We start from the raw sequence: 18,755 nt of genomic DNA on the forward strand, positions 1-18,755 counted from the left end.
GTGTCCAGCGCTTTGGTTCTTCTGCTGAACGGGAAAATGTCACATTTAAAAGGGCCTTTGTTGGAGACAGGAAGTGTGTGTGTGTTGTGAAGTGACTTGGAGGGTTCCATGCAGGCACTGCCTACTTGTGTTTTGTTTGTCTCTGCATGTGTTGTGCATCTGCAAGGAGTGTGTGCATTTTTAGCAAATATCACACTGTTTGCACTTTGCTAGCAATGTGTCGACAAATTTGTGGGTTGCGTGTCTGTATTCGTGTTGTGGTTCCAAGAGTGCTACTTGTGAGGCAATGTGTGTGTGTGTGTGTGTGTGTGTGTGTGTGTGTGACTGCACGAGTGTGTGTCCATCTGTACGGGCTCCAGTGTTTGAGATCAAGTGTCTAAATCCTTCTCAATAGTCCTGAGGAAGTTATTAAGACCTTCATGACATCATTTGCATCCAACGGTGATGTCACTCACACACTCAGCAGGTTGGTCAGTGAGGTCACATGTCTGCCTCAGTGAGGAGGTCAGGATCAGTTGTGTACAGTCCCTCAAGGAAATGTTTACATGGCAACTATAAAGGCAGTATCAACCAATCCCTGCCAGGTCAGCCATTCTTAAACATCCAGATTCCCATGACTGAAATGCAGAATAGATGGAAGTCACAAGTGGTCCTCACAAGCACAGCGTCACCTGAACACTATACGGGGCGAACATAAACAAACATGGGCGCCAGATCCAACTCTATCCACACTATTTCTGACTCTCTACATCACGACCCTGTGGAACGTATCAGCCGTTATTAATGATCCGCTGAACAACTGCGCTCACACACACCTTTACCCGTCAGACTCTGCCCATCCAAACCTCCATCAGGCTCCGCCCTTGAGAGGAGCTCCAGAACCAAACAACACCCTGAAACTACTCACGGAACATCATCATAAACAAAACTTACTTCATCATCATTTGTGTCTGTTATTTGCACTTGAACTATTCATTGCTTTTTGCGAATGAAGCAATAAAAAAAAAGCAATATGGAGCTTTTACCCAAAAAACTTACAAGCTGATATATAAAAGGTCTTTATTTCCTGTCAAGCCGTTCCATAACCATAAAGGATCGCAACTTATACCACAATTATTATTTTTTTAAATTTGGAGCAAAACCAGTTATTTTTGGGCACAACAATTGCAAAATCCTGGAAGGAATGCTTTGCTGGCCCTAAGTGTCGACCTGTCCTTCCTGAGCAGTGAATCGGTCTTTCCACATCAACACCGAATCACTGGGGGCCCCTGGTCAGGAAGCCGGACGCCAGAGGAAGACGGAAAGGGAAATTAAGCCGTATAAACACACAGTTGAGTTTTCGAGTCAAAGAGAAGCGACGAGATAAAACAGCTGAAGCATAAACTCATTTTCTGGAAATAGCAGGGTTTATGAAAGTAACAAGGCAAAACAAGATGAGGAAAGATAACATTGTGGTCCGACACAATGAGACGTTTGTCTCAGAAAACAGCACTCCTCCAAGTGTGCTCTGGAGGTTCTCAATCACACCCCAAAAGTGACGCGTTCTCACCTCCGTCTTCACGTCAGGACAGACTCCGATGAATGATGCCGTGTCCCACATAGATAAATTTGTCACGAGTGTAGGCTAGTTTTCTTTAAGAAGATCAATAAACATTTGTTGACTAATCGTCCCTGCTTCAGGCATCACCCGCAGGACAGCTTACACTCCAACAGAAAAACTAGCCAAAACACCAACCTTGCGGCGAACGCAGGTCGAGTTCTTGAGCGCAGGCCTCATGAGAAGCTAACTCAAGTGGCCCGCGAACTTGAGCTTCAAGGCTTGACACACTGGTTTCACGGCTGCTGCTGGACATGCTGCTCTCTGCTCAACTGTAGCGGCTTGATTTCACACTTGTTGAGGACAGCACTCCAGACAGCATCAAAGCCTCTGCACAGCGGAGTTGACTGTGGACGTCCAGTCTGACGTTGGGACAGGGTTGTGAGCGCGGGCCCGATATTCCTGTCAGACATCTCCAGACAGGAAATAAATAAGCAAAGTAAAGTCCACCACGGAGGAAGAAGCTGATGGTAAATAAAGTGTCGGACGGTACACATTTTTAAAGAGTCAAACGTAGGTAAAAACAGTTGACGGCAGATGGAAAAAGTAAAAGAGTTCCACCGGTTCTTCAATTTGTTGGGTCAGCCATGTTTGTTCGGCCATGTTTCATTCAACTGAGCCATGAGTTGCTCAGCGACTTCGGTGCCATCTTTGACTGACCAGGATCGACGAGGTGCGTTCGGCTAGTCGCAGTGAGGTCCAAAGGTTGGAGAGTAGGGGGCGCTGCATCGCCGGAAGCTTCCCTCCAAGGACTTGTTTATTGACAACTATAGGAGCCAAAGATGCAGTTTTGACGATGCATCACGTGGTAAGTACGACTACCTTCACACGTGAGGTTGCAAAACAGAACAATACAGAACAAGACTAAGCAAAGGAAGCTAGTGAATTTGACTCAGTAAAAGCAAGTGAATCCAGTGTGCAACCATTCGATAGGAGATAATGAACAAGCCAACAGCACCAGCTGAAGTCCTGACATTTAATGACGCCACGGCCTCTGACATGTCAAACTGTTGCTGAAACAAACTTAGCTGTGTGTGAGTGTGAGTGAGGCTGCAGTCGCACACTGAATAGTTGACATTCCAACACACACTGACATGTAGTAACACACACGAACACACTCTCCCAAACTTCCTTTGCTGTTGTTTGTCTCGCGGCTGCTCAACTAAAAACAGAGAAAGCTCAGACACAAAGCGAGCACAAAGGAAAAGACCCACGCCGACAGCTGGCAGTGAAGTGTGCTATTAAAGCGTGAGTCGTTAGTGAAGTCCTCGCCACCGTGCGGCGGTGTAGAAGCTTCAGTAAAGTAAAACGAAGCAGAATGTGAGTGCAGTCTGGCGCGGCGCGGGCGGACACGCCTGTCGCTCTCACGCTTCCTTCCTGCGGCTACAAGTGGCGAACACCTCGAACCCGAACCGGGACACACTCACCCGAGCGGTGCAGCTTCCTCCCGTGTCTTCTAGAGTTCCACCCGCTCGGAGAATCATTCAGAAAGTCGCTCCAAGAGAGATCTCCCGGCTCGCTAAGAGCCGTACAACAGGTCCGACAGACCCCGCCCCGCACGCCGCGCAGCGCCCTACCGCGTCGCGACGCGCCGCACCGCGTCTCTGCAGCAAGCGCTCCCTTAGGGCTGTTTGTGGGAATTGAACCGGCAACCACTCTCAATAATCCATCTCTGTGACAGAGAAAGAGACGAGAGTCTTTGAGTTTAATTAAAGTTTAACACATCATCGCCAGGTTTCCCGTTCATATATATATATATATATGTGTGTGTGTGATGCACAAAACACGTCGCAGCTAGCATGATATAACAACAACAACAAACATGGAGGAATCCCTGAACAAAAGCAAACAAAAGCATCTGTTTGCTTTTGTTCAAGGATGTTTTTCGCTACACAATGGCCAGGGTTTCCACTACTCGGAATGGACTTGAAATTCTTATAAAACTGAAATTCTTGTCCAAATATTTTCAAGACATTAAAAGAGCTTTAGTTTAAATAAGGTGATATAAAACCCTGAATATAGCCACCATTGTGATGTATTGTGCTATTGTCAAACTGATGCAAAATGAACTATATTTTGTTTAAATGTATGATTCATCATTTCATTCAGTAATATACTTGTGGCGAATCCCACCCCTAGAAATGATACAATAATATTAACAGCCAGAAAGTTGAGCTTATTACAGAAAAGTATGATTTAAAGTTCGTAAAAGTCCAGATAGTTTTCACTCACAGCCTCTGTTGAAGGGCCTCCAGTGGCCCTGGGGCCTCAGGAGTGTGGTGGGGAACTCGAGTGTATAACTTGTAAATATGCCCAGGTCAGTCTGTCTCTAACACTCCATGAGTCTGGATCATTAGATAAGTGTGAGGTCAGAACCTGACACTTGCCACTCACTGATGGACTTGGAGTCGACGGGTTGGTGGGCAGGAATCCATCATCCAACAAAAGGAACAATGAACCTCCTACGATTACGTAAGTCTCTCCCCCACCCCGACGCTTGCAGCCAAACGATCGCCATTATTTTAACACTCTATTAATTATCTATCATTTCATGCTCCACATTTCACTTGTATTTACTCTGATGAATAATTCCCCTTCATTTCTCCCCAGCAGCTTCAGAGGACACAGGAGGAAGGTCAAGTCTGCTGCCTGTCACAGCCTCACCTGGGCCGCCCAACTGTCGCCCGCTGATGTTGCAGGCCATTTAATATTTAATCGACGCTTTGAACAAAGTTCAGCAACGAGCTGCTTGAATGGAAAAACACTCCTTCAATCCTCTGTGAAGTGTTTTGAACATGGTAGGTAAACAGTCAAGCTGCAGTTGCTCCCCAGACGACTGGTTCCCGCTCCAATCCTCTTTTGCCTCACTCATTACCTGCTAGTTCTGAGCTCCATCTTCAGATCTGAAGCGTGTTTTGTTTTCACCACGACTTCCTGACAAGCCCAGGCATCATCAATGAACTGGTGAGTAAAAATCAGGTCATAAATAGAACATCCAGGGTGTAAGATGAGAAAAATTATTTACAGTTTCTACAGAAATCTTCAAAATCATTAGCTTGGATGAAAATGCTAAACAAGATTCCTTCACTACCCAAAACAAACTTGCTCGGATGACCAGGGTCTGCTGTGTAGGAAGCAAGTGAACCCAGTGAGGGAGCCTGGCTGAACTGGAGGAGTGAGGATATGTGATGGTAATAACAGGGAATGAGGCAGAAACTGACCAGCCGCTATTGATCAGCAGCCTCTCGCCTTCCGCTGCCACCCGTCAGGCTGTGTTACTGATTTCCCTGGTGAGTTTCTCTCAGGAGTGGTCAGCGTCTGAAGCCGTGCAACAGTTACCCAGGGTTGCTGATCAAAGCGTGGCCCTCCCCAGTCGCAGCTCATGACCGAGACTCTTCAGGACCGTGGCACTGAAGGGCGCAGACCCGTCCAGTTCATCTCCCCGTCTGTCGCAGCAGTTTATTCCTCGCCGCCACAGGGCACTGACGCCGACTCGCCTCACGTGGAGAAGCCACCAGACAGCCAGCCTCAGAGGCGAATGGACTTCTTGAAATTCCTAATGTAACTGTTACCCCAGCACGTTGACAGATGAGCGGGAATAACACTCCCAGCGATCATGTGTTGTAGGGCATCGAGACGTGCTCCGCCCTCCACGTTGTTGTCTGAACATCAGTTCTCGTTCTATAACTGGCTGAGAGGCTCCGCCCACAGCCTGGTTCGCTGCTGCTCTCGGTACATACCCCCAGGTCTCTCACCACACGCGCGTCACTTTCACATGACTGCAACCACTCCAGGAGTCCACATTTTTATTACTGTGTCAGCAACAACACATAAAAGTCAGTCGTGAAGCCAAAACAAGTGGACTTCTGAAACGGTGAAATCAAAGGACATCTTCATCTTCTGCACCGGGAAATGTTCTCCGAAGTTAAATGACTCCTGATCAGCCTCGCGTTGCCTGATCTAATTCATTAAAATTATTCATTAAAATAAACAACTGACGTGATGACGTTTAAAAAGGCGTGGTCCTCCTGCTGCGGGCACGACCTTTGACCTTGATCTGGGACCAGTGCTGGGGGAGACAGGAAATCCAGGTGAGTGAGGTGAAATGCGTGTCACGTGACTCAAGTCTGGGCCCAGGTCTCAGTCTTGTCAGGTGAATGTTAACTTAAGTAAATGTAATCGGGTGGAACAAGTCGGGTCGGAACTGTCAGGTGAGACACGTCAGTCACGTCAATAGGAGTCCTATTGGCTGCTACTGGTGTCAGGTTCAAGTTCAGGTTCAATCACAGGGGTCACGCCATCGTCATGACAACCAGTGTCGAGGCAAAGTGCTCTGATCCAGAGGAGTGATGGACTGAGAGTGGGACTGGGACCAAGTGTTCCACGAGAGTCGGGTCAGAACAAGTGGTATCGGTTCACGCAACGTCACCCACCTAAGTGGCGCGGCGGCGGCTCCTCTCAGCCACTGCTCTCACCCTCTCCCTCGCCCAGGAGGACGCACAGCTCCGACAGACGCTGCTGCATCTTGGGAATCCCTGACAACTGATTCTCTAACCTCTGCTTCTCCTCCTGCAACATACACACACACAGACGAGCGTTACCATGGCTACCACTGCCTCTGCAGGTCAGAGGTTAGCGTCGGCGCTCCCCCTAGGCAAATTTGATTTTCTAAAAAGTGTAAGCAGGCGAGGCAGGAAAATAAAGACTGGAGTGGAAGCAGCAGAAACTCTCTGACTCCGTGTAACTGCTAAGGAGTGATGGGCTGCTGGCTGCGATGACCCCTGGAGGGAAGCAGCTCCACTGATGGCGGTGATTAGATTTACTCGACGCCAGCTTGTGTAGGTGTGGGGACACTGAGGAAGGATCTGAACATGTCTGGAGAGTCAGAGGTGGATCTGCCGGGAGAGTTAATGAAGCAGCGAGGAGGCGGCGCAGACCTGCAGGGACGTGCGAGTGGAGGCGTCCAGTGGTTCGAACTTCCATCCTCCTTCTCCGTCGAACTGCAGCAAGTGAGAGTGGTACTTCCTGTGTGGAGCAAAATGTTCAAGGTCGTCATGCAGGCTGCTGCGCTCCGGTTAATACCAGCTGGCCGCACTTCAGTCACACCCCAGTTCAACCATCAGCGTGAATGAAAGCTCAGTGAGTCATAGCGGCCAGTGAGATCGCCGCACTCTGCCTACTCCTCTGAGACACACAACACAAGGAGCGGCTCTGACCAGAGTGAGGGCCGGTGGGTGATGGACAGCAGGGATATTCCCGCCTCCTTCGCAGCCATAAAGATCTGTCCCTCCACGTCGATGCTCACAGCGCTGGTGCACTCGTCCAGCAGAGCGTATCTGGGTCTGTCTGACACAAGCCTGGTTACCTGCTGTGCTGCGCGGGGACAGCAAGGCGTGTGCGGCCGTACCGGTGGTAGAACATGCGAGCCATGCCCATCCTCTGCTTCTCTCCTCCAGACAGCACATCCTTCCAGTCACTGACCGACTCCCACCCTGGCAGAAGCACACAGTCAAGGCCAGGCTGTGGCCCAGTCCACCACCTGACCCACCTCTCTCACGGTCCAAGATGTAGCGCAGGTGCACGATGCGCAGGATGCTCTCCAGGTCTGAGTCTGTCACTCCCTTCTGCACCATTTGCTCCGCCGAATCCGGGTAGATGACCTGGTCCCTCAGCGTCCCCTCGGACATGTAGGGCCTGGGGGCAGACAGCGGTACTGCATGAATACTCGAGCGACACTGCGGTGCCACAGCAGTACCTCTGAGGAATATAGAACATGTGCTCTGGCTCAGGACGGTTGAGAACGCCGCCGTAAACGGGCCAGAGTCCGCTGAGGATCCGGAACAGGGAGCTCTTTCCACAACCGTTGGGCCCCGTGATCAGAACGTTCATGCCGTCCTCCACCTGAACACACAGGGCAACATGTTTGGAGTCATGTCCAAGTCGATGGCTGGAGGCTGAGAAGCTTCCTCATCACACACGTCCTGCACGGTGACCACCTCTCCACCTTCATGAGTATGTGACCAGCCCTCAGTGACTTATCCCAGGACACGTGCGCTGCCTGTCCAAACCAACTGTTGATTCAGGGCAGGGTCAGGACGCCAGCAGAGCTCCAACCATTCCACAGCAGCTGGTGTAAAGATTTTCCTCAAGCTTTCGTGTTTTTGTGAAACGATTCCTTTAAACATTTTTTTTATGAAGATAACTTCAAAGCGCAGTCAGTTTCAAAACTCCTGACAAACACAGCGGCGCTGGAGAGAAACGTCAGCAGAAGGCAGCTAATGTGGGGTGGGGGGGACAGTCTGGAGTCCATTTCTGACCATGGTGTGTCAGCAGAACTCCAGGTGGGAAGTTCTAAAAATTAATTCTATCTTGAGATGGATGGACGTGGATTTCTGTTTAAACTGCGAACAGTTCTGGGATTTTAGCTGCTATGAACTCTGTCTCTCTTGACACACATCTGTGCAACAATAAACCAAAAAGGACATTAGATCTGTCCTCACAACCCCGACCCTCCCCCTCCCACTTCAGACTGCAGCTGTTACTCCCCCCACCCCCCAACACATCCTCAGTCAAGCCGACACACGTGGGTCTCTCCGTGTGTGTCACCTGAATGTTGAGACTGGACACCACCACGTCTCCAGTCGGCGTGATGATTGGCAGGTCCTCACAGCAAATCCCCTTCTCCACACTGATCACACGGCCTGCACACAAGACAAGAAGCCATTTAACTCATGTCATAGAACGTTATTATTCACTCACTATTTTTAAAAGAATATTGTTTTTATTTATGGTCTCAAACTGAGGGTGTCAGAATTATATAAGACTTGTTTCTCCTCACCACATCAATAGGCGTGTCTTTATTAATGCATACTTGTAAGTTTTTTCAATTTAAAATATGTAACAAGACTGAATACGTCTTATTTATTCAGTTTGACGTGCTGCAGAAAGATAAATGGCGTGTTGGCGCCCCCTGCTGGTCACAAGACTGAACTGCATATATTAAAATAGACGCTCAGCACGATGGAAGGTGTTAGATTAAACATTCGTTACAAGAACTCTGTGGCAAAAAATCATATCGTCATACACTTTTCAGAGGACCCGTCACTCTCACCTCGCTGCTCCAGGAGTCCACTGACCCTCAGAGCGTGCTCATCTGCTTCACCTTCTGGCAGCTTTGACCTCTTGTAGATTCCATCTTTCACATCCTCAAACACGTCGAACATCTCAGAGACTCGAGTGGTGTACCCGGCCAACTCCGTCACCTAAGCCAGACAAGGTTCACCGACAGCTGGCGACCACAAACCTTGCTGGACAAACCTCTTTATAGGAGCTCATGATTCTCTCCACGGCGTCCGCAGCAGAGTTCAGCAGGTTCCTGGCCGTGGTGAAGGCCTGCGTCCTCTCACTCACCAGCTCTTCTTCCTTCATGTCCATGGCGGCCAGTTTGACCTCTTCGGAGTCTGAGGGCAGCACAGTTAGAGCAAGGTCACGAGCATCGTGATGTGGCGGGGTGGTACCGTGTTGGGAGTATCCTGTGGCGGTGATGATGGGCACAGCGACCATCACCAGCCCGGCCGCGCTCCACACGTACTTCATGAGGAACTGCTCCAACATGACGAACCAGAGACGCTTCAGAAGGATGTTGTGGATGTGAGAGGACAGCGAGGAGTAGCTCCTCTGCAGCAGAGACATCTCCACCTGCCGAGGAAACAACTTCAGTCCAGCAGGGGGCAGCATCCTGGATGAGGACGGGTCACCTGGTGTCCCCCGTAGAAGGCGATCTCCTCTGAGTTGTTGATGATGCGCGAGTGCAGGAACCTCAGGTCTCCCTTCCGCCTGGCTTCTTCAGCCACCAGGGACCCAAACTGAGGAGAGCAGCAGCGAAGCACCTGTGCAGTGAGCGCCACCACCAGTCCAGCAATGACAGACGGCCAGGTGGTGTTGGCACCTGCAGAACATCAGCCAGAGTTGTCGACTTGCCAGGACAGAGGAGTCAGTCTGGGAAGCCAACCTTTGGACTGGGCGGTCCTCAGTAGAGTGTAGCATGTGACCACCACGTCCAGCACCGGCTTGGTCAGGTTGGAGTAGAGGTGAGCGACGGAGGCTGAGAACATCACGATGTCTTCAGTGAGGGACTGGTCTGGGTTGTTCAGGCGCCCGTCCATGTTGCTGACCCTGTAGTAGGTCTGACATCATCGCCAGTCAGATTCGCTCAACGTCAACTCAGAGAAGCGAGTCCAAAGCATTTCACATTTGCACCCGATCGAAGCAATGCCAACGGCAAACCAGCTGGGGGCGACAAGTCTCACCTGATTGGTGAAGTATAGCTGGTAGGCGTGGTTAACCAGCCTGGTCCTGAAGTTGAGCGAGAGCTGCCCCTCAAGGAAGCGGATGGCGCTGTTGATGAAGGTCGCCGGGACCGACACCAGCAGCCATTTGGCCAGCTGCAGCACGAAGGCCCTGGGGTTCTTCTGCACAATGCACTTGACGATGGCGCCTGTGGAGCAGAGCCGCAGATAAGAACCCACCTCCGTGTTCAACACTCAGAGGCACCAACCGTCCAGAGAGGCCACGTAGATGGACAAGAAGGTTCTGGACATCAGCGTGAGGGAGTGCAGGACCAGAAGTCCCACCTCCCGACAGAGTAGCCGTGGAAACAGGAGCTTTAAGAGACGAGTCAGCTGGACAGCAAAATCTCTGTGGAGGAACACAGCGCTCTTCAGTCACAGCCCTCTGGTCTTCAGCTTCCACTCACTAGACCTTCTCTTGAGCTCCTTCCTGTCCTGACTCTTGATGAAAGCATCAGGTTTGTCATTCCCACACAGGTGTTTCGCTGCTCCTCCCTGAATAAACAAACACGTATGTTTACGAAACAAAGCGTGCTTGTGTGAACGCGGTCACTCCTGTTACCTGTCTCTTCCTCCACAGGTAGACTGTCAGTTTTCTCAAGGCATAAGCTGAAGCCAGGGCAACCGCCAGTTTCCGGAGTCGAGACCTTCTCCTCAGCTGGGCCAGCAGCTGGAGGTGGCTCGGCTGCATGTTCATGGAGCGCTGACCTTCACCAATCCCAAGATGGCTACAGCCACTGAAGCCCTGTCACCTGACGGATCACTTCCTCATGTTGAAGTCGGCCGCGACCTTCTGAGAGGAGACAGGGAAACAGACTGTTTCATGGAGCAGTGGAGAGGCTTCGAGACCAGGACGCTGCACTTCAATTGTCACCAGAACAGCCTCAAAACTGACATGCAAGATCACAGAACAAGTGCATTGTTTCATGAGTCAGGTCTACATCACATCTGTAGTTCCAGCGTCATGACATCTGGAACAGCAACTGTGAGAGTCTCACTCCACTCATAACTTCTCTGTGGCAAATGTCAAATGATTATCAGAGCGCGTGAGTGAAATCAATATGAGGAGAAATAACAGGCAGAGAAAACAACCTCGTGATCCACTCCGGAGTTAATGCCGTTTAACTCTTTGTGGGAAGTTAGTCATTATACAATCATTACATCCTGCTTTCATCGCAGTCCTCCTTTGACTTCTGACCTATATGCAGCTGGAGTGAGCTTTGCAGACGCTTTTACGCATCTTAAATGCCATTCTTCTTCTATATTTTATTCCATGTGAATAATATTTCGACTGGTACTTCAGCACGGCGGCGTTACGTCACCACGCATCAAACACGTCGACCTGTTAGCTTCGCCGTTACCACTGTTTGTTCTTTCCTGCTTTGAAACGTACCACATGTGAGTTCTCCAAGTTCTCAGAACCACAAATCGTCCCGTTCGAGGCGTCGTATTGGATGAACGCCGCCATGGCTGGACGTGGAGGATAAAACCCGGCAGATAGCGGATGGGTGCTAAAGCTAAAGGCTAACTTGTTCTGTTTTTTTCCACGAAGGTTTCCGGTCTGACGCTGTCAGCTGTTTAGCGCAGGGTCCCGGCCAAAAGGACGCAAAACCGCAACATCTCCTCGCCTCCGAGCGGGAACTTTTAATGCACTTTTGAAAAAGTTTCGTGGCGAAGATCAAAGTCAAGTTGTTTACCTGAGAAGAGGAGAGACGTCCCACCGACGGCCGGCCCCGCCCACTTCCTCTCTTCTCTGATGACCTTCCCTTCGGTGAAGCTTTGTAACATTCATTTTTCTGGTCTAGTTCTTGGAATAAGTGTGTGGCTGAGTGTGATTTTAATGCGTGTGTGTTCCTTCTGCTAGTTCTACGGAGTTTAAAGGCTAGTTTCACTGAATCTTCTCTTTAATCTGAATGTGAAATAATACTTTACTAAAAATATGAAACCTTACTACACTACTGTGAGCAGGGGTTACAGATTGGAAGGTCCTGCTTGTTTGTTAGTTATGAGGCAGCTTGCAAACCATCAAACCAGGAATGGGTCATTTACGAGGTTCAGTCCCGGTGTCATGCGAAGGTTTACTCCCCTGTGATCAGCCCCTTCGACACCACTGGTGTCATTTACTAGGTTCAGTTCCGGTGACAAACGTTTACTCCCCTGTGATCAGCCCCTTCGACAACACTGGTGTCGGAGTGTCCGTGAGAAGGCGTGTCCAGGAAGCAAAAGTCTTTATTGAAACAGACATTAATGTGGAAAAAAAGTAAAAAAGTTTCCAAAAATGTACAAAAAGTATTTTACAGATTTCCCCGGGATATAAAATATACAGACTTCACCTGAATTCATCACGTTAGACATGATGTTACAGTCATCCTGATTGGTCCTTCTGGACTTTGACATCTTTTTTTCTTCATGTTGGACAGTGCCTGATTCTCTAGACGCGTGGACAGCTTACTTTCAAGGATGCACTTCCTCAACTGCGCTTTTGAATCCAGTTCAGTCAAGGCAAGAATCCACTCCAGAACTGATTCCATAGGAGCTGCTGAGAAGGCATCCTCGCAGAACAAATCCTCGGAATAAAAAACAGCTGGTAGGTTTAGGTACAAAAGCATGCTGGGATTATCACCTGGCAGTCACATGACACCTGCACGTCAGCGTGAGAAAATATCAAAGAGGGTTGACAAGCGTGAACGGGTGGTGATCCATGTCGCATTTTTTTTACAAAGCAAACTCCCTGAACTCTCCGTGAGACATTCATCTGTGGTTCATACGGGACACGACACAAAAACAGCCAATGAAGACACTTCATCGAGACGGTGCTCCGAGGAAAAGCAAAGATTCCAGCAGCTGATTGTCGCTTCACCTGATTGTTTTTTTTTTTCACTTTCGCTTGAGCGAAGCCGAGAGCACGACAGCAGCGTTGCGGTGTCCTGAGCTTGAAGCCGGGCACACCTGAGTCAGACCAGAGTTCCGGGTGACAGAGGTTCTGGATCAAGTGAAGGGATTTTTTGTTTGTGAGGTGAAGAGTCCTGGTTGAGTGAGCTGCACGCCAACCTGGAAGAGAGAGAGAGAGAGAGAGACGTTTAGTTCAAGGTCACCTGACCTCCGGGTCACAGGGTCCCTACCTGCCATGAAAGGTGAAGGAGTGTGGCAGTTTGGGTCTGTGGTGACCTGCTCCCACCGGAGGGTTGGACTGTCGGTAATGAGCAGAGCTGCCGCTGCTGGAGTGGGCGGAGCCCGCCGAGTTGCTGGAGCCGCTGGTGTTTCTCAGGTACCAGTCCCTCAGACCTGCACACAACAGCCACACGTCTGTCCCCTGCAGCTGACAGGCCCGTGAGCAGGTCTCACCTTCCAGAGCCAGCGCCTTGTGTAAGGTCCGGGTGGTGTCTCCAGGGGAGGCCTCCAGAGTGGGAGGTTGGGGGGGTCGTGGAGGCAGGAGATGGGGGTGTGGGTCAGGCTGGATGGCAAGCAAAGGAGGGCTGTGGGTTTCTGACTGGAAAGGACCACAGGACCGGGTGCGAGTCACCGTGGACTTTCTCTGGTCACCGAGTCGACTGTGGGTGGCCGGAGCTCCTGCCGGCTGCTGGGCTGAATACCCATTGTAGAGAAGCTTCTGCTGCATTGTGATTGGCTGCCGCCGCTTCGCCCAAAAGTCCAGCTGAACCCCACCCCCGTGGCAGTCCCTCGCCCGTCCGCCCATCACGGACTCGCCCTCCGTCCCTTTGACTACCCGTGCACCCCCTCCTCGCTGCACTGGCTCCGCCCCCTCTTTGCCAGTCACAGTGGGGCTCCCACCTGTGACGGTGGCGACTCTGGCCCCAGCGGGCACCGTCCATCTGGCTGGGTCTGGATCTGAGTTGGATGAGGAGGAGTCCTGAGTTCGGCGGGGGGGAGGAGGTGGAGGCTGCGAGGGCGGCAGGGTGAGTGGGCGGCTTGTGTTCTCCGGAGGGGAGGTCCTGAGAGACACAACACACACGTCCTCACTTGTTTGGAACACACAAACTGGACGGCCACCGCTGTACCTCAGGAGGGAATTCCTACGCTTGTTGTGGAAGAAGACTTCCACTGGAGATCCTGCTGTTCCTGGAGAGTGGCCTTGAGAGCCGAAATCATCTGACCGGGAAAAAGAGGCATCATTTGTGTCCAGCTGGGACCTGCTTGTGTGTGTGTCACCTGTGTGGCAGCCGCGATGCTCTGTCTTCTTCCCCTGGTGTGTGTGGGCGTTCGCCGTGTGTTCAGGGTCGCCTGATTTCCTCAACACTCCGCTGAACAAGCTCTTCTTTGGTTTTGGTCGCTGACCCTCATCCTGCTGACAAACAGGGTGGTGAGGTCCGATGTCGTGTGACCATCAGGCCGACCCTCACCTGAGCTCTGGACTTCTTGTTTCCTGGACAGGACGCCCCAACTCTGCGAGTGACCCGCGGAGGTTTCTCACCCACCTCCAAGGGAAATTCATTTGGCATGGTCCCGGTGAGCTCCTGACCAATGAGAGGAGAGACTGAGTTCCTACTACCTAGAACACAGCATCCCATCACTCACCGCTTCTTTTAGACAGATGCGTCGAAGTTCAGCCAATCGCATGCTGAGCAGCATCTGGAGGCTCCGCCTTCTCTCCTGCAGCTCCGTCATTCGCTCCCTCTGCTTCCTGCTTGAGCAGGTGAGAGGCTCTGCAATGCCAACAGCACTTCACGTGAGACACTCAGAGTAGAGCAGCAGATGGGGTTCTGACGCAAGACCCGGTGAGGAAATGGTGCACTCACCAGGAGCAGAAATGAGTTGACCTTTGACCTCCATGTGGCTCAGCCTTTATCACTGCTGGACTTCTCACCTGCACACACAGACAGAATCCATATCAGTCACGCTGCCACCGGGAGCAGTGGCCTCAAATGCACCGCCTGATGTGCAGCAAACAAGGAGACCAGTGGCGTCACATTCAGGACAGTGAGGAGGAGCAAACGGCCGATTGCCCATTGATGAGATTTCTATATCATTTCTATATGACATGAGCAAGGATCCTCCGGAGGTCGTGTGGCTCGCGCTTCTTACGTCATTTTTCTTGACTTTTACTTTGCAGGAGGCCACAACACAAACAGGTTTGAGCGTGCTCCTAACCTCCGCTCAGGCGTGAGGTGATGATCAGAGCCGTCAGATTCCAGTCCTGTTGGAACCTTGGCACTGATCAGCTGCAGCAGAACACCATACGTTGATGAGGACGGTGAATGACGGACCACAAATGCGACACATTTTAGCCGCAAATGTCGCGCAGCAAAGCTCTGGGGTCAGAGCAGCAGTTCTCCGACCAACTATGTTGTATATCTGAACAAAACAACGTCAGTGTTTTGCTTCCTCTGAAGAAACAAAACCTGGTCCTCCATATCTTTATGGATCTGCAACTGCGTCAGAGACCACACCCACGGCAGGAGACGGCGGCCTCCGGAGACACGTCTAAGGACACACAACCTATACACTGATACACCTCCTCCCTTTCTTCCATTCGCTCTCTCTCTCACACATGTATTTCTCATGGCGTTATAAATAAAGCGCAGTCTTCCCTCCCACTCACACTCACTGACACACAGACATAAACCCCCACACACACATTAAATGTAGGTCAGACTGCTGGGTCTCTGCATGGCAACAATGTAAAAATCCCAGCTCCGGCAGGCTGGAGTGTGAGTGGCTGAGCGCGCCTCTCCAGCATCCAATCACCTTTGAAACCTTGGGCGCGCTCACTGTGTGTTTGTGACACATAAATGTCCAGCAGATGCCGCTTCCACCAAGCCCTCCAGATGAGTGGGATGGATGGAGAGGTCGGAGGGAGGGAGGGAGAGTATGAGGAGGTCAGAAGGAGGGGTAAATATCGAGCAGCTCCTTGCTGTGTCTTGGTTGTTTATGCTCCAACAGGTCAGGTGAGGTGAGGCGATAGGAGGACATGGGGTGAGGGGTGAGAGAGGGGGGGCTGTCTGATGAAGGTCAGCACTATGGTGTGTGTCAAGTTACCTCTGCAGGAATGAGAGAGAAGTGAGAGTGGTGCAGAGGGAAGGAAGGAGACGCAGGGAGTGTCGAAGAGACGCTCGGGAGCAAGTTCGGTGAAACAGGGATGCAGGTGGTTGTTGAGACAGAACTAGTTCGGTACCAGCAAAACACCCAGAATATTGGCGCCATTCGTGAAAAACATGTTGATTTATGACACGGCTGAAGTAGCCGAAATGAAATAGATCTGTATCGACGCGTAAATCATGCACGGTATTCGGTGACGCTGCTGACTAGGTGCGGCCCCGCGCTGCGCAGTTTTAACACCTTCAACTTTCAATGGAGTCTGGTGACACGCGCTGACCACGCGGTGGAGCGCCTTACCTCGGTCACTCGCGGGCTTCCTGTCGCGCATCACCTCTGCTGCTGGAGTCCACGGCCTGGTTCCGAGGCACGAGCCCGCTGATTGTCTGGCGCATCCAGGGGTGGAGAAGCGGCGGACCGACAGGTGACCTGGTTGAGCGGTGGATCATCGTTGACGGTCGCATCTTTCTTTCATCTGCATCTTCTCCCGCGACTCGCTGGAGCTGTGCTCCATCAGCACCACGAGGCGCGCTCCCGACCACACACATGCGCACGCGCGCGGGCACGAGCGACGCCTTTGATCTTCTAAAACGCCCATTTTACCAATGATCGGATCAGAACCGATGGGCGGAGCCGACATCTAATCACAGTGAGAGCTGTAATATTATTAAAGCGGCGCGTAATTCCCGCGTCCAGGAACTGAAATCATCATCAACAACAACAATGACTCCAACAACCAGGTCACAGCGGAAGCGCGCTTCTCCTGAATTGGAGTCTCATCGTTGGACTCCCTTGATGAAGACGCTGAGCTGAGGTCAAAGCTGACACAGAGGAGCGGTGGTGTTGAAGAATACCGCGACAATTTGATCACAAAAACACCATTTCTAACACCGTTTATTGGTATAGTTGTGGTGATTATGATAGAAACATACAAATGCTCCATTAATAATAAAATTCCGTCTCTATAAAAGTTGATATTTTTAGATAAGCATGGGTATACATGGTGTAGATCTTCAGCAAGTGCATATATGGAAACAGACAAATATACTGCATATGTATTTGATAAGAATCAATGAGGCATCCGGGACTCCAGTCACGCCGACATCAGCAGTCCTGTCGTCACTGCACAGGCAGAAATCAGAGTGATCTGGTTTGTACTTTGGTGGAGCTCGACATCCAGCTAAGATGAGACTCCTCCGTGCTCCCTCACCTTCCTTGCTGTCGGGAGGCAGCAGAGCATCCTGCCTGTTGGCCAAAACAAACGCCAGCGTGGCCAAGATGGCCGCATCCAGGACTCCCAGCAGGGCCAGGATGTAGGCCCAGTGAACCGAGCAGTTTCCTGAGGAGAAGCTGCCAACCTGGTCGAGCAGGAGGAGAAGTGAGGAGCAGGTGGACAGGAGGGAGGAGGAGGAGGCCTTTCTATCAAAATGAGAGTCTGCTCTCGCTTTAAAACACTTTGGTCTCTAACTGTGTTCTATTCATGAGACCCTTGAACAGGTCCAATCGCTTTCAGGTACTCGTGAAGATGACATGAAAGAGGAAGTGAAGGAGAAGAAGACAAGACGGTTGGTAGCAGGCGGGCAGGAAATAGAACAGAAGAAAGGAGGATAAAGATAGACTGAGAACAGAAGGAGATGAAGGAGACAGTTTGACAGAGGAAGAAGAGAGGAACGGTGCAGGGAAGGGTGTCATGGTTGGAAGAGGTCATGAATGATCTCACCGAGTCGCCGCAGAGAGCCCTCATCTCTGGACTCTCCCAGGAGTCTGGGAACAGGAGACAGGCCAGTGCCAGGCAGAAGCCTGCAGAGAGGGGGTCAGGAGGTCAAGTGCAGCTCTGTGGCGGGAGACGGAGCGGACTGACCTGCGGTCAGCTGCAGCCAAGCACAGATCTTGTAGACGGTGGCGGCGCTGCAGAACCTGAAGAGACAGAGGCAGATGACGCTGGTCCAGACGGCCCACAGGGACACACCGACCAGCACGGCCACAGACTGGAAGGAGGGCAGCGGGGAGAGTGTGGAGAGGCTGCCGCGGCACTCCGGGACGGGCCAGTCCGATTCCAGACACACCTGAGGGCGCAGGTCAGCGGGTCAGTGCGTCGGCTCAGAGCTAGACGCTGAGCTAGACTGACCTCGAACAGCCCCAAGGTCCCGCTGGGGGGGGCAGGACCCACCCCCTGCTGGTGTCTCTCTGTGGTGCCGACCCAGGAGGGCTGCACCAGGACCACCACCTGGATGATGGCGAAGCAGAGAGTGCACACGGCCCACAGCACCCCGACTGCCCGGGCACTACGGACGAACTCAGTCTGGTAGAGCCGAGACAGGTCCGACAGGTCCGGAGTCAGGGACATGACTGTGGGACGGCAGAGAGTCACGCGCCTCACATGTGCTCCTGATGATGCGACAGTGACGATGAGATGAAGACTCAATACTGTGATGTTTTACACGACAAAGATGATGAAGAACAGTCTCGAGGATGATGATGATGATGACGTCCATGGGTCTGCAACTGCAGTGAAGCATGTAGCGATGACCTTTAGTTGAGATGAAGAATGAACAGACGACGTCACCACCGCGACCATCGACAGCACAAACAAAAAAAATCACCTGCGTGAGACCGAAAGCGGCGATTCTCCGGAGTTGGACGAGTGTCGAGGACGAACGATGGGAAGCAAAGAATCGCAGGTTCGAGTCTGATGATGAGCGAGCTCCGCCGGCTGCAGTGACGTCACCGCGGGGCGCAGCGCGTCAGCGACGTCA

The 18,755-nt window shown here is 51.5% G+C and overlaps 4 protein-coding genes across 9 annotated transcripts in view; all 4 read right to left on the reverse strand.

The window, feature by feature from the left end:
• The window catches only part of plxnb3 (plexin B3), a 30,025-nt gene extending 26,874 nt beyond the window's left edge, over positions 1 to 3,151 (reverse strand). The window contains exon 1 of the mRNA XM_053849291.1: positions 3,025 to 3,151. The gene's annotated coding sequence lies outside the window, so the exon portion shown is untranslated. The remainder of the gene's footprint in view (positions 1 to 3,024) is intronic.
• Positions 3,152 to 5,374: 2,223 nt separating this feature from the next.
• Positions 5,375 to 11,838, reverse strand: abcd1 (ATP-binding cassette, sub-family D (ALD), member 1). Of its 2 annotated transcripts, none has more exons than XM_053850081.1 (18): positions 11,643 to 11,838; positions 10,508 to 10,738; positions 10,358 to 10,440; positions 10,155 to 10,294; positions 9,907 to 10,094; positions 9,609 to 9,783; positions 9,355 to 9,545; positions 9,115 to 9,295; positions 8,915 to 9,057; positions 8,709 to 8,859; positions 8,204 to 8,298; positions 7,353 to 7,498; positions 7,146 to 7,291; positions 7,005 to 7,089; positions 6,814 to 6,939; positions 6,535 to 6,622; positions 6,031 to 6,166; positions 5,375 to 5,666 (listed from the first exon to the last, which is right to left on the reverse strand). In XM_053850081.1, exons 2-17 carry the CDS (start codon positions 10,640 to 10,642, stop codon positions 6,056 to 6,058), a joined length of 2,184 nt encoding a protein of 727 aa, XP_053706056.1. In that variant the 5' UTR covers positions 10,643 to 10,738; positions 11,643 to 11,838; the 3' UTR covers positions 5,375 to 5,666; positions 6,031 to 6,055. The 2 variants fall into 2 exon arrangements, with proteins under 2 accessions (XP_053706056.1, XP_053706057.1); XM_053850082.1 differs by lacking the exon at positions 11,643 to 11,838 and adding an exon at positions 11,339 to 11,636.
• Positions 11,839 to 12,156: 318 nt separating this feature from the next.
• On the reverse strand, positions 12,157 to 16,535 carry ccdc120a (coiled-coil domain containing 120a). Of its 5 annotated transcripts, none has more exons than XM_053850087.1 (9): positions 16,300 to 16,535; positions 14,703 to 14,770; positions 14,482 to 14,609; positions 14,307 to 14,420; positions 14,116 to 14,248; positions 13,965 to 14,055; positions 13,291 to 13,898; positions 13,068 to 13,230; positions 12,157 to 12,996 (listed from the first exon to the last, which is right to left on the reverse strand). In XM_053850087.1, the coding sequence occupies exons 2-9, from the start codon at positions 14,734 to 14,736 to the stop codon at positions 12,900 to 12,902; spliced, it is 1,368 nt and encodes a 455-aa protein (XP_053706062.1). In that variant the 5' UTR covers positions 14,737 to 14,770; positions 16,300 to 16,535; the 3' UTR covers positions 12,157 to 12,899. The 5 variants fall into 5 exon arrangements, with proteins under 5 accessions (XP_053706062.1, XP_053706061.1, XP_053706060.1 ...); XM_053850086.1 differs by having other exon boundaries at positions 14,116 to 14,251; XM_053850085.1 differs by having other exon boundaries at positions 13,965 to 14,248.
• A 412-nt stretch (positions 16,536 to 16,947) lies between these two features.
• On the reverse strand, positions 16,948 to 18,719 carry lhfpl4b (LHFPL tetraspan subfamily member 4b). The gene is made up of 6 exons (XM_053849092.1): positions 18,603 to 18,719; positions 18,128 to 18,348; positions 17,861 to 18,065; positions 17,720 to 17,799; positions 17,210 to 17,357; positions 16,948 to 17,121 (listed from the first exon to the last, which is right to left on the reverse strand). Exons 2-6 carry the CDS (start codon positions 18,344 to 18,346, stop codon positions 17,093 to 17,095), a joined length of 681 nt encoding a protein of 226 aa, XP_053705067.1. The 5' UTR covers positions 18,347 to 18,348; positions 18,603 to 18,719; the 3' UTR covers positions 16,948 to 17,092.
• Between the last annotated feature and the right edge of the window lie 36 nt (positions 18,720 to 18,755).

The sequence above is a fragment of the Synchiropus splendidus genome, chromosome 18 (assembly GCF_027744825.2).
Source record: "Synchiropus splendidus isolate RoL2022-P1 chromosome 18, RoL_Sspl_1.0, whole genome shotgun sequence".
NCBI lineage: Eukaryota > Metazoa > Chordata > Actinopteri > Syngnathiformes > Callionymidae > Synchiropus > Synchiropus splendidus.